The sequence below is a fragment of the Dreissena polymorpha genome, chromosome 3 (genome assembly GCF_020536995.1).
Source record: "Dreissena polymorpha isolate Duluth1 chromosome 3, UMN_Dpol_1.0, whole genome shotgun sequence".
Classification (NCBI taxonomy): domain Eukaryota; kingdom Metazoa; phylum Mollusca; class Bivalvia; order Myida; family Dreissenidae; genus Dreissena; species Dreissena polymorpha.
Window position 1 is genome coordinate 130,740,502 of NC_068357.1, and position 14,174 is coordinate 130,754,675.

The window sequence follows — 14,174 nt, forward strand, 5'->3', positions numbered from 1 at the left end:
CTTTTTTAATCTTGGCATCCTCAACATATAACTGGCGTCTAGATATCTGGAAATAGTAAGCATAGTTTTCCGTTGGATGCATATACAAACATAAGTATGTCCATATGTGTTAAAATAAACAGGTAAGAATCACACTGTGTTTATAATACCGTCGAATTTCTTATATTACACACACTAAATGTTAGCGTTAAGTACGCGATAAAACATATAATAATACAAATTAATAATAAAACAATTAATAGAAAAAAGAAAACTCTTGATTTCTTCAAGTGAAAATGTTTTCCAAGAAATTCGCACGAATGCGGAATTCATTCACGAAAGTTATTTCGCATAAAACCTTGTAACATAGGAAAGAGCTGTTAATCATTTGGAAGTCAGGTCCCAAAATGTGCTTAAAAGGAAGTTTAGTTCCAAAAATGGGGGTTAACCCGTTATAATTCGGCATTAAATGAATTAATAGACATAACAACGCGTCGAGATAATAAAGTATTCGTGATTTATGTTATATTTTACTGTAAACATGCACAAATACTGTTTATTATGAGAGAAAATTATATTCGAACATCCAACATCTCGAAGGTCAAGAAATTAAACAACAAATTTGTCGACGGTTTTGCTTCAATAACTTTTTTATTCCGACGTCTACGGTTTTGAAACAATAAACCGAGGGGAGCACAAACACCGTAGAGCCGAAAGGTATTATTCATTTAAAAGAAATATAAATATAAACTGGCTTACCGGGTGAAAATATCCGCTACTCCTTCACGAAAAACACTTAAACGACGCCATCTTTGAAGTTTTGCAACAACTTTCTCACTTTAACGCGGTAAGCTCCCGTATACGCGTGCCCCCCTGGTTAAAGTTGTTTAAAAAGCGACGAGTGGTTCATTTCAATTAAATTTAATGATCAAATGTACCAAAGTATTTTTATTGGACCTATTAAGTGCTTTTTAGCAACCACTCAATATTGACACTGAATGAAGAATAGTACAAATGGAATTGCACTCAGAATCATAACCAAATGAAGCTTTTAATCGTTCTTATTGACAAACAATCTGCATATATCATTAATTTACGACTGCAATAGCCTTGCAAAAAAACTATTTTGAGATTCATCGCCTCTTTCAATAAAGACCAAAACGTTTGACATGATTGCACGAAGTCTTTAGAATTACAAATAATTGAAACGGTATTGAATTATATCTTTTGCATTCATAACCCTGAACAAACGTGATATATTTATCCGCACTATGTATGCGATCTAATCTTTCATCTCCGTTGCTTTTCATTGCTTTTAATTGCTTGCAATACTCAAGATTCAATCCCTAAAGGTATTATACATACAGCTCACAATCCAAACACGGTGCATGCCTCAACTAAAAAAAATTCAAAAACTAATTAACAAGATATCACGCAACAAAACATTTAAACCTTAATGTACTCCGGGTGCAGAAAATATACTTACACGTACCCAGCCAATTTAGACTTTAACCGAGTTTTATTCCCGCCCAAAATCCGATGACGTAAAACGCGCTACGGAAAACAAAACAAAATTCTCTTTGAACAAATCCTGCCTCATCATGCTTTTTTAAGTAGGAGTTGCGATAATATTGCGGCAATTTTACAGAATATTGACATAAATATAAACATACTTAATAAATAATTCGCCGACAACGGCCAATTTCGCGTAAAAATTTCCGGGTTACTTTCAGTATATTTTTCGTACCAAGAAAAAAAATTAAGTTTATTTAAGAGTACCCGGGGTACATTTAAGTAGTACCCGAGCCGACAATCACCAATCGAGCATCATTAAGTTACCCTTAACATAGGTAACCAAATACCACAAGTGGCACCAATTATAATGATAAAAGTCAATTAAATTTTAAAAAGTCTAACATGAATAAGGTGTTGTCATGATTAATAAGAATAATCATGACCACATTTATGTGTTACTTATTTTCGATAGTTTTTTGCACTTAACTTGCTTAATAGGCTATATAGGCTGAAAAGGGTACTAAATAGGATGCCTAAGTCAAGCTATGTACTAGTTTTGTTTAAAGGCTAAATAGGCAGAAAATGGTGCTAAATAGGCTAAACAGGCTAAATAGGATGCATGTTTTAAACCATTGTAAAAGACTTGTAAAAGGGCTAAATAGGAAGAAAAGACTGCTAAATATGCTAAATAGCCTAAATAGGATGCATATGTAAATCCATGTACTAAACTTTTTAAATAGGCTAAATAGGCTGAAAAGGGTGCTAAATACGCTAGATAGGCAAAATAGGATGCATGTGTCATCCTATGTACTAAACTTGTTAAATATGCTAAATAGGCAGAAAAGGGTGCTAAATAGGCTAAATAGGATGCATGTGTCATCCTATTTACTTAACTAGTTAAATAGGCTAAATAGGCTGAAAAGGGTGTTAAATAGGCTATGTAGGCTAAATAGGATGCATGGTTCAACCCATGTTCTAAACTTGCTAAATAGGCTTAATAGGCTGGAGAGGGTGTTAAAAAGGACAAATAGGCTAAATATGATGCACGTGTCAACCTATTTACTTAACTTGTTAAATAGGATATATATGCTGAAAAAGGTGCTTAATAAACTAAATAGGCTAAATAGAATGTATGTTTAACCTATGTACTAAACTTGCTAAATAGGCTTAATTGGCTAAATAGGGTGCTTAATAGGCTAAATATGCTAAAAAGGATGCATGTGTCAACCTATGTACTTAACTTGTTAAATAGGCTAAAAAGGCTGAAAAGGGTACTAATTGGGCTAAATATGATGCATGTGTCAACCTATGTACATGTACAAAACTTGTTAACTAGGCTAAATAGGTTGAAAAGGGTCCTAAATAAGCTAAATAGGATGCATGTTTCAACCCATGTACTAAACTTGCTAAATATGCTGAAGAGGGTGCTAAATTGGCTAAATAGGATTCATGTGTCAACCTATGTACTTAACTAGTTAAATAGGCTAAATAGGCTGAACAGGGTGCTTTATAGGCTAAATAGGCTTAATATGATGTATGTTATAACATATGTACTAACCTTGCTAAATAGGCTAAATAGGGTGCATTTGTCAACGTATGTACTTAACTTGTTAATTAGTCCAAATAGGCTGAATAGGGTGTTAAATAGGCTAAATAGGATGAAAGTTTTAAATGAAGCTTTTAATCGTTCTTATTGACAAACAATCTGCATATATCATTAATTTACGACTGCAATAGCCTTGCAAAAAAACTATTTTGAGATTCATCGCCTCTTTCAATAAAGACCAAAACGTTTGACATGATTGCACGAAGTCTTTAGAATTACAAATAATTGAAACGGTATTGAATTATATCTTTTGCATTCATAACCCTGAACAAACGTGATATATTTATCCGCACTATGTATGCGATCTAATCTTTCATCTCCGTTGCTGAAAAGGGTACTAATTGGGCTAAATATGATGCATGTGTCAACCTATGTACATGTACAAAACTTGTTAACTAGGCTAAATAGGTTGAAAAGGGTCCTAAATAAGCTAAATAGGATGCATGTTTCAACCCATGTACTAAACTTGCTAAATATGCTGAAGAGGGTGCTAAATTGGCTAAATAGGATTCATGTGTCAACCTATGTACTTAACTAGTTAAATAGGCTAAATAGGCTGAACAGGGTGCTTTATAGGCTAAATAGGCTTAATATGATGTATGTTATAACATATGTACTAACCTTGCTAAATAGGCTAAATAGGGTGCATTTGTCAACGTATGTACTTAACTTGTTAATTAGTCCAAATAGGCTGAATAGGGTGTTAAATAGGCTAAATAGGATGAAAGTTTTAACCTATGAACTAAACTTGATAAATAGGCTAAATAGGCTTACTTCACACACGTTTCAGCCCGATAGGCAGTCGACGGCTGGTCAGCGTGCACTAGGTCGCTTTCGGGGGATAACTCTTGTTCGTCCGAAAGGGGCCCTTAAAGGGGCATGCCCACTCACAGGCAAAATGTCGCGTAATACGCTAAATAGGCTGCACCTGACTCCGATCCTAATTAAAAGTCCCGGCCGAGACTAGTTCAGCCCGATAGGCAGTCGACGGCTGGTCAGCGTGCACTAGGTCGCTTCCGGGGGATATCTCGTGTTCGTCCGAAAGGGACCCTTAAAGGGGCATGCCCACTCAGAGGAAAAATGTCGCGTAATACACTAAATAGGCTGCACCTGACCCCGATCCTAATTAAAAGTCCTGGCCGAAACTAGTTCAGCCCGATAGGCAGTCGACGGCTGGTCAGCGTGCACTAGGTCGCTTCCGGGGGATAACTCTTGTTCGTCCGAAAGGGGCCCTTAAAGGGGCATACCCACTCACAGGCAAAATGTCGCGTAATACGCTAAATAGGCTGCACCTGACTCCGATCCTAATTAAAAGTACCGGCCGAAACTAGTTCAGCCCGATAGGCAGTCGACGGCTGTTCAGCGTGCACTAGGTCGCTTACGGGGGATAACTCTTGTTCGTCCGAAAGGTGCCCTTAAAGGGGCATGCCCACTCACAGGCAAAATGTCGCGTAATACGCTAAATAGGCTGCACCTGACTCCGATCCTATTAAAAGTCCCGACCGAAACTAGTTCAGCCCGATAGGCAGTCGACGGCTGGTCAGCGTGCAATAGGTCGCTTCCGGGGGGTAACTCTTGTTCGTCCGAAAGGGGCCCTTAAAGGGGCATGGCCACTCACAGGCAAAATGTCGCGTAATACGCTAAATAGGCTGCACCTGACTCCGATCCTAATAAAAAGTACCGGCCGAAACTAGTTCAGCCCGATAGGCAGTCGACGGCTGTTCAGCGTGCACTAGGTGGCTTACGGGGGATAACTCTTGTTCGTCCGAAAGGTGCCCTTAAAGGGGCATGCCCACTCACATGCAAAATGTCGCGTAATACGCTAAATAGGCTGCACCTGACTCCGATCCTAATTAAAAGTCCCGGCCGAAACTAGTTCAGCCCGAAAGGCAGTCGACGGCTGGTCAGTGTGCACTACGTCGCTTCCGGGGGATAACTCTTGTTCGTCCGCAAGGTGCCCTTAAAGGGACATGCCCGTTCACTGGGAAATGACGCATACGAGAAATAGCTAAATAGGCTGCATGCACGGGGCCGACTCTAATTAAAAGTCCCGGCCGAAACTAGTTCAGCCCGATAGGCCGTCGACGGCTGGTCAGCGTGCACTACGTCGCTTCCAGGGGATTAATAGGCTAAATAGGATGTGTATGTCTACGTATGTAGTAAACTTGCTAAATAGGCTAAAAAGGCTGTCAAATAGGCTAAATAGGCTAAATAGGATGTATGCTTTGACCTATGTACTAAAATTTCTAAATAGGCTAAAAAGGCTGAAGAGGCTGTTAAATAGGCTAAATAGGATGTATATTTCAACCTATGTACTAAATAGGCTAAATAGGCTTAATGGGCTAAATAGGCTAACTTCACACACGTGCCCCTTTCAAGGCCCGTATATATGCTTTGATGTAGCACGGGTATTCCCTCATGTACTGTGTGTACTTAGGTTATTAAGTCTAAGATTATGATATGAACGAAGATTCGTGTTGTTATGAGTTCCCGTGATCTCGCGGACCCCAATATGTATGTCACGTCATTAACCACGTCGTCGGTTCATCAACAATAGCGGTCATGATTTTCCTTCTGAGCAGTCGTTGATAAACTGGCAAAATAAATGAAATAAATATAAAATAGCAGGATATAGACTTTATATAATGTCGGTTAAGTGGTAAAAGAAAAAAAATGTTCATCGGTATCATTTTTAAAGTAAGAGAAGTCAGTATATATAGTCTTGTTTATCCTTTTGGTTGCTCTGTTTAATAGCTTCGTTTTCGCTAAATAGTCTATGTTGGTGGAACTAAAAACTGCATTTATTCCACTCAGTGAATTGCCCATATTTACAGTGAACTACGGTGGTTTTAAGTTGTGAAATGAAGTATAAATGTAGGGCGCCAAAATTATGTTGGATGAGATTCTGTCATCTGTGTCGTTACTATGCGTTTCTTTTCATCTGCTTTTACAGCCTGGTAAGTGCGAAAATGTACCGTGTATTCGTTTTATTACCAGTTTAATTAAGTAGCCTTAACATGACGTTTTCGATGTGTACGTCCATGTGTACGTCCAATGCGTTTAAATATACGTAAGAAACTTTATTCACCACGTTTTATCATTGATTTATAGCCAAAGATACATACTACAATTTCTAAAATGCTTCTTTTGTCTCTAAGATTTGACCGGTAATATTCGTTTATGTATAAAACTAGCTGTCACTGTATTCAAACGTAATCGGCTAGACGCGTGTACAATCGCAATATAAATTATGCACTTCATAATGACACAATTAACGGTCGTGCGATACGCAACGAAACATGTGACAGCATGGACTTTTTCTGATAATTTACACGGTAATAAGGCGATTACCACAACTATTCCGCTCACCGTCAAAATTGTATACTTCTGACAAGATCACGGTATCCTTCAGACGAAAAGTAACATGGCGGACGAAGCAATATAAGGTAAGTGGGTGACAATTTTTTTATTATAAAACACTGCAAAATGATTGCCACTACCGAAGCAGTCCATCGAATTTCTGAACCAATATGTCGTCTATTTAAAAGTTGACCAGTCGTGAAATATTTAGCATGACTTTGAAATAGTGTTTACAAAAAGTCGTGTCGCGCTCGACACCATTCGTACTTGTGAGAAAAATGTAATAATCAGATGATTGTCGATGTGTCAGACCTGGGTCCGGTTTAATGAAAAACTATATAAAAAAAGACTGAAGTCGGTTGACTGTGTGGTCGACCGACGCTTGTCGGCCGCCAACTGACCACTGGTCGCATTCAAGGAGCAAGTTGCCGCGACTGTGGTCGCACGACGGTGTGGTAAGTCGACTGCCGTCGTGGTAGTCGCTATTTTTAGGAAAAGTTCCACTTCCGCCATCAACATACGACGGCGAAAATACACGTGAAAAATGGAAGACTAAGATTCAGTGTCATTCATGGTCCAAAAAAAGATAGATATCCTTTTAGAGCTTGTTATCGAGAACGAGAAACTGCTGGAGGGAAAGCAAGGGCCATTGGTGACCGAGGCAAACAAGCGGAAAAAAGTTGCAGGAGATTGTTGAAGCCATAAACGCGTGTGGGGTGGCGTTGAGGACAGCAGACACATGTTAAAACAAGAGATGTGTTTGTCAAAAACACAAGGCCTTCTATTGCGCCACTTTGAAGCCATATATTTGACCTTCGCCCTTGAAGGATGACCTTGACCTTTTACCACTTAAAATGTGCAGCTCCATATGATGCACATGCATACCAAATATCAAGTTGCTATCTTCAATATTGCAAAAGTTGTGGGCAATGTTTAAGTTTTCGGACGGACGGACAGACTGACGGACTGATGGACAGTTCAAGTGCTATATGCCACCCTACCGGGGGCATAAAAATATAGGGACATAAAGAGGAATGCATTAGACTGACCACTCGTCGCGTTCAAGGTACCAGCAGGAGACTCCCAGACAGTTTGAAACGATGTAAAGACCGCCTTGACACCTGCAGGAGACCCCCAGAGAGTCTGCGAAGATGCAAGACAGTCTCCAAGACCGGCGGAGCACGGTGCCAAACAGTCTCCGAGACCGGCGGCCATATGCAGGAGACTCCCAGACAGTTTGCGAAGGTGCCAAGACCGTCTGGACACCTGAAGAAGACTACCAGACAGTCTGCGATGATGCAAGACAGTCTCCCAGACCGGCGAAGCACCAGCAGGAAACTCCCAGACAGTCTGCGACGGTGTCATGACCTTCTGGACACCTGCAAAAGACTCCCTGACAATCTGCGACGATGCAAGACAGTCTCCCAGAACGGCGATGCACCAGCAGGAGACTCCCAGACAGTCTGCGACGGTGCCAAAATCGTCTGGGCACCTGCAGGAGACTCCCAGACAGTCTGCAACGATATCATGACCATCTGGGCACCTGGAGGAGACTCCCAGACAGTCTGCGACGGTGCCAGACAGTCTTTTAAACCGGCGGGGCACCTTCAGGAGACTCCGAGACAGTGTGCGACGGTGCCAAGACCGTATGGGCACATGCAGGAGACCCCCAGACAGTATGTGACGTTGCCAGACAGCCTCTTAGACCGGAGGGGCACCTGTAGGAGACTCTCAGACAGTCTGCGACGGTGTCAAGCCCGTAAGAACACATGCAGGAGATTCCCAGACTGTCTGCAATGGTGCCAGACAGTCTCCCAGACCGGCCGGCCACATGAAAGAGACTCACATACATTCTGTGACGTGCCAAGACCGTCTGGGCAACTTCAGGAGACTCACAGACAGTCTGTAACAGTGCCAGACAGTCTCTCACTCAGTCGAAGACTGTTTGGGAATCTCCTGCAGGTGCCCAGACGTTCTTGGCATCGTCGGAGACTGTCTGGGAGTGTCCTACAGTTGCCCGCCGGTCTTAGATATTGTTTCGCGCCGTCGCAGACTGTCTGGGAGACTCTTGCAGGTGACCCGCCGGTCTTATAGCCACTCTGGTACCTTCTGGGAGTCTCCTGCAAGTGCCTCGCATGTCCTTAAGACTCTCTGGCACCGTCGCAGACTGTCTCGGTGTCTTTTGCAGGTGCCCATATGGTCTTGGTAGCGTTGCAGAATGTCTTCGAGTCTCCTGCAGGGGCCCAGCTGGTCTGGGAGACCTTCTGAAACCGTCGCAGACTGTCTGGGATTGTCCTACAGGTGCCCAGACGATCTTGGTACCGTCGCAGAGTGTCTGGGAGTCTCCTGGCACGGGTTTTGGGTGCCGACAAAGCGTCAAGCGACGAACTGTCGTGGTGTGAGGGGTGGACTGCGGTCGTTCGACAATATGTCGAACAACGTGCGGTCGACTGACGATCGTCGCTCTCCATTAAACTCGGTTATCGTCGCACGACGAATATTCGCTGGTACAACCATAGTCGCCCGACCATGGTCGCTCTCATTAAACCGGACCCAGATGTAACACACTTAAATCATTGTATATATAAAAAGAACATGCCATACGACCCTGTTTGTTTCAATATCTGTTAAAGGCCTAATTTTTTGGTGAAGTATAAGCAAATGTTGGTGTAAAACTAACCGAAGGAAATAATACATTTAGTTATTATTAGAGTGTACAAAGTGATGGTGCATTGGTTAAATTTACTGAAATATGAATTTGGTTTTTGTGGCCCAAATCAAAGATATATATCAGAGATGCTCTCGCCTACTTATATCATAAACAAAGGGGTTACAATTATATAAAAAAAAACTTTTTTGAGACTGTCTATAGAAGTTTGTGAGTGCATTTCTCCATAGATAAGACATTACAGCGAGGTCCGTTTTAACGAGATGTAAAGGGTTCGAATAATAAATTGTTATTTCCGTCAAGTATTAAAAAAACAATTGAAAACCAAATATTTTCAAAGTACATTGTAATATTCAGCACCCGGAAGAAAAAGTCTAATTTTCTTGTTTTTTTTTATTGGTTTATTCAAACATATATTCGAACGTCTTTTCCTTCTGAAAGAAAAAATATCAGAATAAAGCGGTGCCAAAAATTCATAAAGATGCGGTGCTTTTACGGACATTGTTGAGCGGTAGTCATATTTCTATAATGTCAGTGTTGGGCGGTGCATACTTGATAACACGTGTAAATGTAAAAATCACAGTTATATTCAATGAAGCATGCCAGAATGTGTTGTAAATTGATTCTTCTACCATAAAATACCGTTTAACAAAAAAAAATCTTTCATTTAAAATGTTTAAAATCTGCAAAAAATACGATTTTTCGCGTCATGAAAGTCACTTCTTTCCCGACATGCTCAAGTTGTTTTCACTATTTTGAAATTAATAGCGACTCAATATTGATGCGGTAAACGGCAATTAGATGTAAAGTATAAACTTCGTTCGATGGAATATCTTTTTATTACCAACTTACCTTCTTTTCTCGTGTTTTCTTTCATTTCTGGACTCGCCAAAAAGTTTGCGACAATGTTTTTGACAGAAGTATAAAATTTCGACGGTGAGCGGAAAAGTTGTGGTATTCGCCCTATCACCGTGAATTAGGTTTAAATACTCTGTGATGTGTGTCCGAACGTCATGATACGCTTCTTTGCACTCCGTTTTAATCTGCTTACGATTTGACAGGTATTTGATAGGTAGTACCACTATCGTCCTACGGACAATTTCCATTCCGCTTGGCGATTCTTCGGAGTCTTCAAAAAATATTCTGCGAGTGACTCTCCCCTCGATCGCGACGTGCATGCTCCAGCTGCTGACCGAGCTCTGTGAAACTAATGAATACTATGTCATTTAAAGAATTACCTTGATTTTTGGACAATCGCCATTTTCTATTACATGTTCAACTTTAATCGCGAGCTGACAAAATTGGCGATTTTGTCGATCGGAAACGGCCCGAAACGCTAAAATATAATATCGTGATTTTGAAATAAAGATAAATAAATACACTTTAAATAATTTTATAAAACAAAAAGAGTTAAATTGTTGTTGCTTTTGTCACTTTTTTGTCGCATATTTACCGCTGAAATTTGTGTTATTAATTGCAAGTGTATTCAAACCACACGCAATTGTTGTAAATAAAAATAATAATACGGGAGATCACATCATTTGTGTCCTCAATTTACTTATTATACGCTTATTTTTTTCACTATCAAAATACATGGTATACAAATATTTTTATTAGCATGCAGTTTTCTTTCGACATGCATTTTTTCGACACATTCAAATCATACTTTTCTACTCGCGTCATGCGAAAATAGGTCTTATGGCGTGTTGGCTAGCATTCTATACAAAGATGGTGACGTCAATACGTTATTGTCACCTCTATACTAAAACGCATCACATTCGCCTGGCTTTGGGAATAATACTTCCGCCAAAATAGTTCTGCGTAGGAATGAAAATGTTAATAATGAAAGAAAAATCTGTTGTGTATTTAGATGATGCCGCTACGCCACGCCTACTTGTAAATGAAGCGTAGCAACGCCCCACCCCATGTTCTTCATCACTGCATGTTGACCTCTGATCTGGTTAGTTAGTTGTTAGGCATTGATCGCTTCTATCGTTGAATGATAATAAAGTAGCCACTGAAATAATTATGCGTTTCACATCGTTTGTTTACCCAAACACAACAAACTGGCGACGAGGATAAAACTTTGTGGATTATATTTCGAGAATTTTATCCGTTTAATAAGATTGTGCGTGAAATTCTGGATATAAACACAAAATGGCAACGGGCCTGATTGGGAACATTAACGCATATGACAAAAATGTCGAAACATGGACTTCCTACCAGAAACGACTTGAACAGTACTTTATGGTCAATGACATCGATAATGAACGAAAAGTGGCAGGACTTTTAACACTCCTCGGTGAAAAGACGTACGGGTTGTTAAGGAACCTCACCGTACCAGCAAAGCCGTCCGAGAAATCGTATGAGGAACTTTGTCAGATTTTACAAACTCATTTGTGCCCGAAACCGTTAATAATCGCGGAACGATTCCGGTTTCACAAGAGAAAACAAGCAGTGGGCGAAAGTGTGAGTTGTTACGTAACTTCACTTCGGAAGTTGGCAGAATTATGTGAATTCGGATCGAACTTGAACGATTCTTTAAGGGACAGGTTCGTTTGTGGACTTAAAGATGCAGGAACACAGCGAAGATTATTGTCAATCGTTGATTTGACACTGCAAAATGCCATAGAAATAGCGCTTGCCATGGAAGCTGCACATAAGGACGCCGCCGAGTTACAGTTATCGGCAGCCACCGATGTGCCTGTCAATCGAGTTGGACATTCAACAAAACCCAAGAAATGGAAGCATCACAAACACGCCAAAGAGAGCAGCAAGTGCATCAATTGTGGGAAAACTAACCATTCCTCCGAGAAATGCAGACTGAAAGATGCAGTTTGTCATCACTGTAAAGCAAAGGGACATATAAAGGCTATATGTAGGAAGCTTAAGTCGGTGCAGTGTATGGAGGAAAACGTTTCAGTGATCAACACTGTGAACAAAGGAGACAACGGGAAAATCATCGTTAAGCCGAAGATTAACGATGTCGAGGTACCCATGGAGCTTGATACAGGATCAGCAGTTACCCTCATAACAATCAAGGATTTCCGAAAACGATTCGGAAATATGAAGCTCGATCCAGCTTTTTCCATACTGAAGACATATTCAGGCGATGTCATAGAGCAACAAGGGACAGTTATGGTGCATGTCAGTTATAATGGACAATCGCGAACAATGCGACTTTGCGTCGTAAAAGGTGATGGGCCTGCACTGTTCGGAAGGGACTGGCTGAGTCACATCAAACTGGACTGGGACACACTTTTTAACGTGAAATCTGTGACAACGGAAGGCCTGAAGGTACGTCTAAATTCTATACTTGACAAACATAAAGACGTGTTTAGTGACGGTATAAGACAGGTGAAGGGCATTAAGGCAAGGCTCACCCTAAATGAAAATGCTCAGCCTAAATTCATAAAGGCTAGGCCGGTACCGTACTCTATTAAGCCAAAAATAGAGAAAGAACTGGACAGTCTCGAGAGTCAAGGAATCATCTCGAAAGTGGACACCAGTGAATGGGCGACACCGATCATTCCTGTCGTAAAAGGAAACGGCGATGTGAGAATATGCGGTGATTTTAAGGTTACCTTAAATCAATCAATCAAGGTTGATAGATATCCTCTCCCAAGAATCGAGGACATTTTCGCCAATCTGTCAAATGGGCGAAAGTACAGCAAGCTTGATATACGACAAGCGTACTTACAACTAGAATGCGAGGACGAAACCAAGGAGTTGCTTACGATCAACACCCACCGAGGATTGTACCGTAACAACCGGATGCTATATGGGGTTTCTTCTGCTCCAGCTATATGGCAACGCACAATGGACCAAATTCTTCAAGGAATCCCTGGGGTGCAGTGCATGCTCGATGATATGGTGATTACTGGTGAAAGTGATAATGTGCATTTGGATAACTTACAAAAGGTGTTGTGTAGGTTACAGCAATATGGAATTAAAGTAAATGAGGACAAGTGTGAGTTGTTCGTGCCAAGGATTACATTCTGTGGTCATGAAATTGACGAACAAGGTTCTATGGAAGTGTCAGGATAAAGTAGAGGCGGTATTGAATACACCACCTCCATGTGATGTTACATCACTTAGGGCATATCTCGGGGTACTCAATTATTACCATCGTTTTCTGCCAGATCTCGCGACCGTAACAAAGCCCATGAACGCGTTGCTCGAGAAAAATCGAAAATTCGTCTGGTCAAAAGAATGCCAGAGCGCGTTCGAAAAGTCGAAAACACTTCTCATTACGGAACCTGTTCTTACACACTACAACCCGTAACTTCCGGTTAGGCTCGCGTCGGATGCCTCACCGTTCGGTATTTCCGGTATATTTTCACACGTTATGCCAGATGGCTCAGAAAAGCCGATCGCATTCGCATCAAGGTCACTTACCAAAACTGAAATGAAATATGCTCAAATCGATAGGGAATCATTGGCAATTTATTGGGCAGTACAAAAGTATTACCCATATCTCTATGGTAGAAAGTTCACATTGGTTACTGATTGCCAACCCCTCACTTCAATATTCAGCCCGAGCAAAAGCATTCCGGCAACGACTGCTGCACGCGTTCAGAGATATGCTATATTTCTCTCTGGATTCGATTACGATATACAGTACAAAAGTACTAAAATGCATACTAATGTGGACGGATTGTCGCGTTTACCCGCGCCGTCAAAGGAAGAAGGTAAAGAAATTTCAGTTGAAGATGTGTTCTACACTTCTCAGTTAGAACAAATTCCGGTGACGAGCGCGGAAATCAGCCGTGAAACTAGGCGGGAGCGCGTTATGTCACGTGTATTTAGGCAAGTATAACAAGGTTAGAATACCAATGATAATGACCCTCTTTTGAAAGGCTATTACGCGCGACGAAATGAATTGACGATTCACCACGGATGCTCAATGTGGGGCATAAGGGTGATAATTCCCATTAAGATGCGCGAACGTGTGCTTGATTTATTGCACATCAGCCATCCAGGTATCGTTAAAATGAAGGCACTAGCGCGTAGTTACGTCTGGTGGCCTGGCATTGACACTGACAT

At 41.0% G+C, this 14,174-nt stretch overlaps 1 protein-coding gene across 1 annotated transcript; it reads left to right on the forward strand.

Annotated features, from left to right (window-relative positions):
- The first annotated feature begins 11,774 nt into the window (after positions 1-11,774).
- Positions 11,775-13,175, forward strand: LOC127872594 (uncharacterized protein K02A2.6-like). The gene has a single exon (XM_052415922.1). It carries the CDS (start codon positions 11,775-11,777, stop codon positions 13,173-13,175), a length of 1,401 nt encoding a protein of 466 aa, XP_052271882.1.
- Positions 13,176-14,174: the final 999 nt, after the last annotated feature.

Bases quoted from the DNA above. Each gene is read 5' to 3' on its own strand.
- LOC127872594 (XM_052415922.1), top strand. From the start codon at position 11,775: ATGGAAGCTGCACATAAGGACGCCGCCGAGTTACAGTTATCGGCAGCC.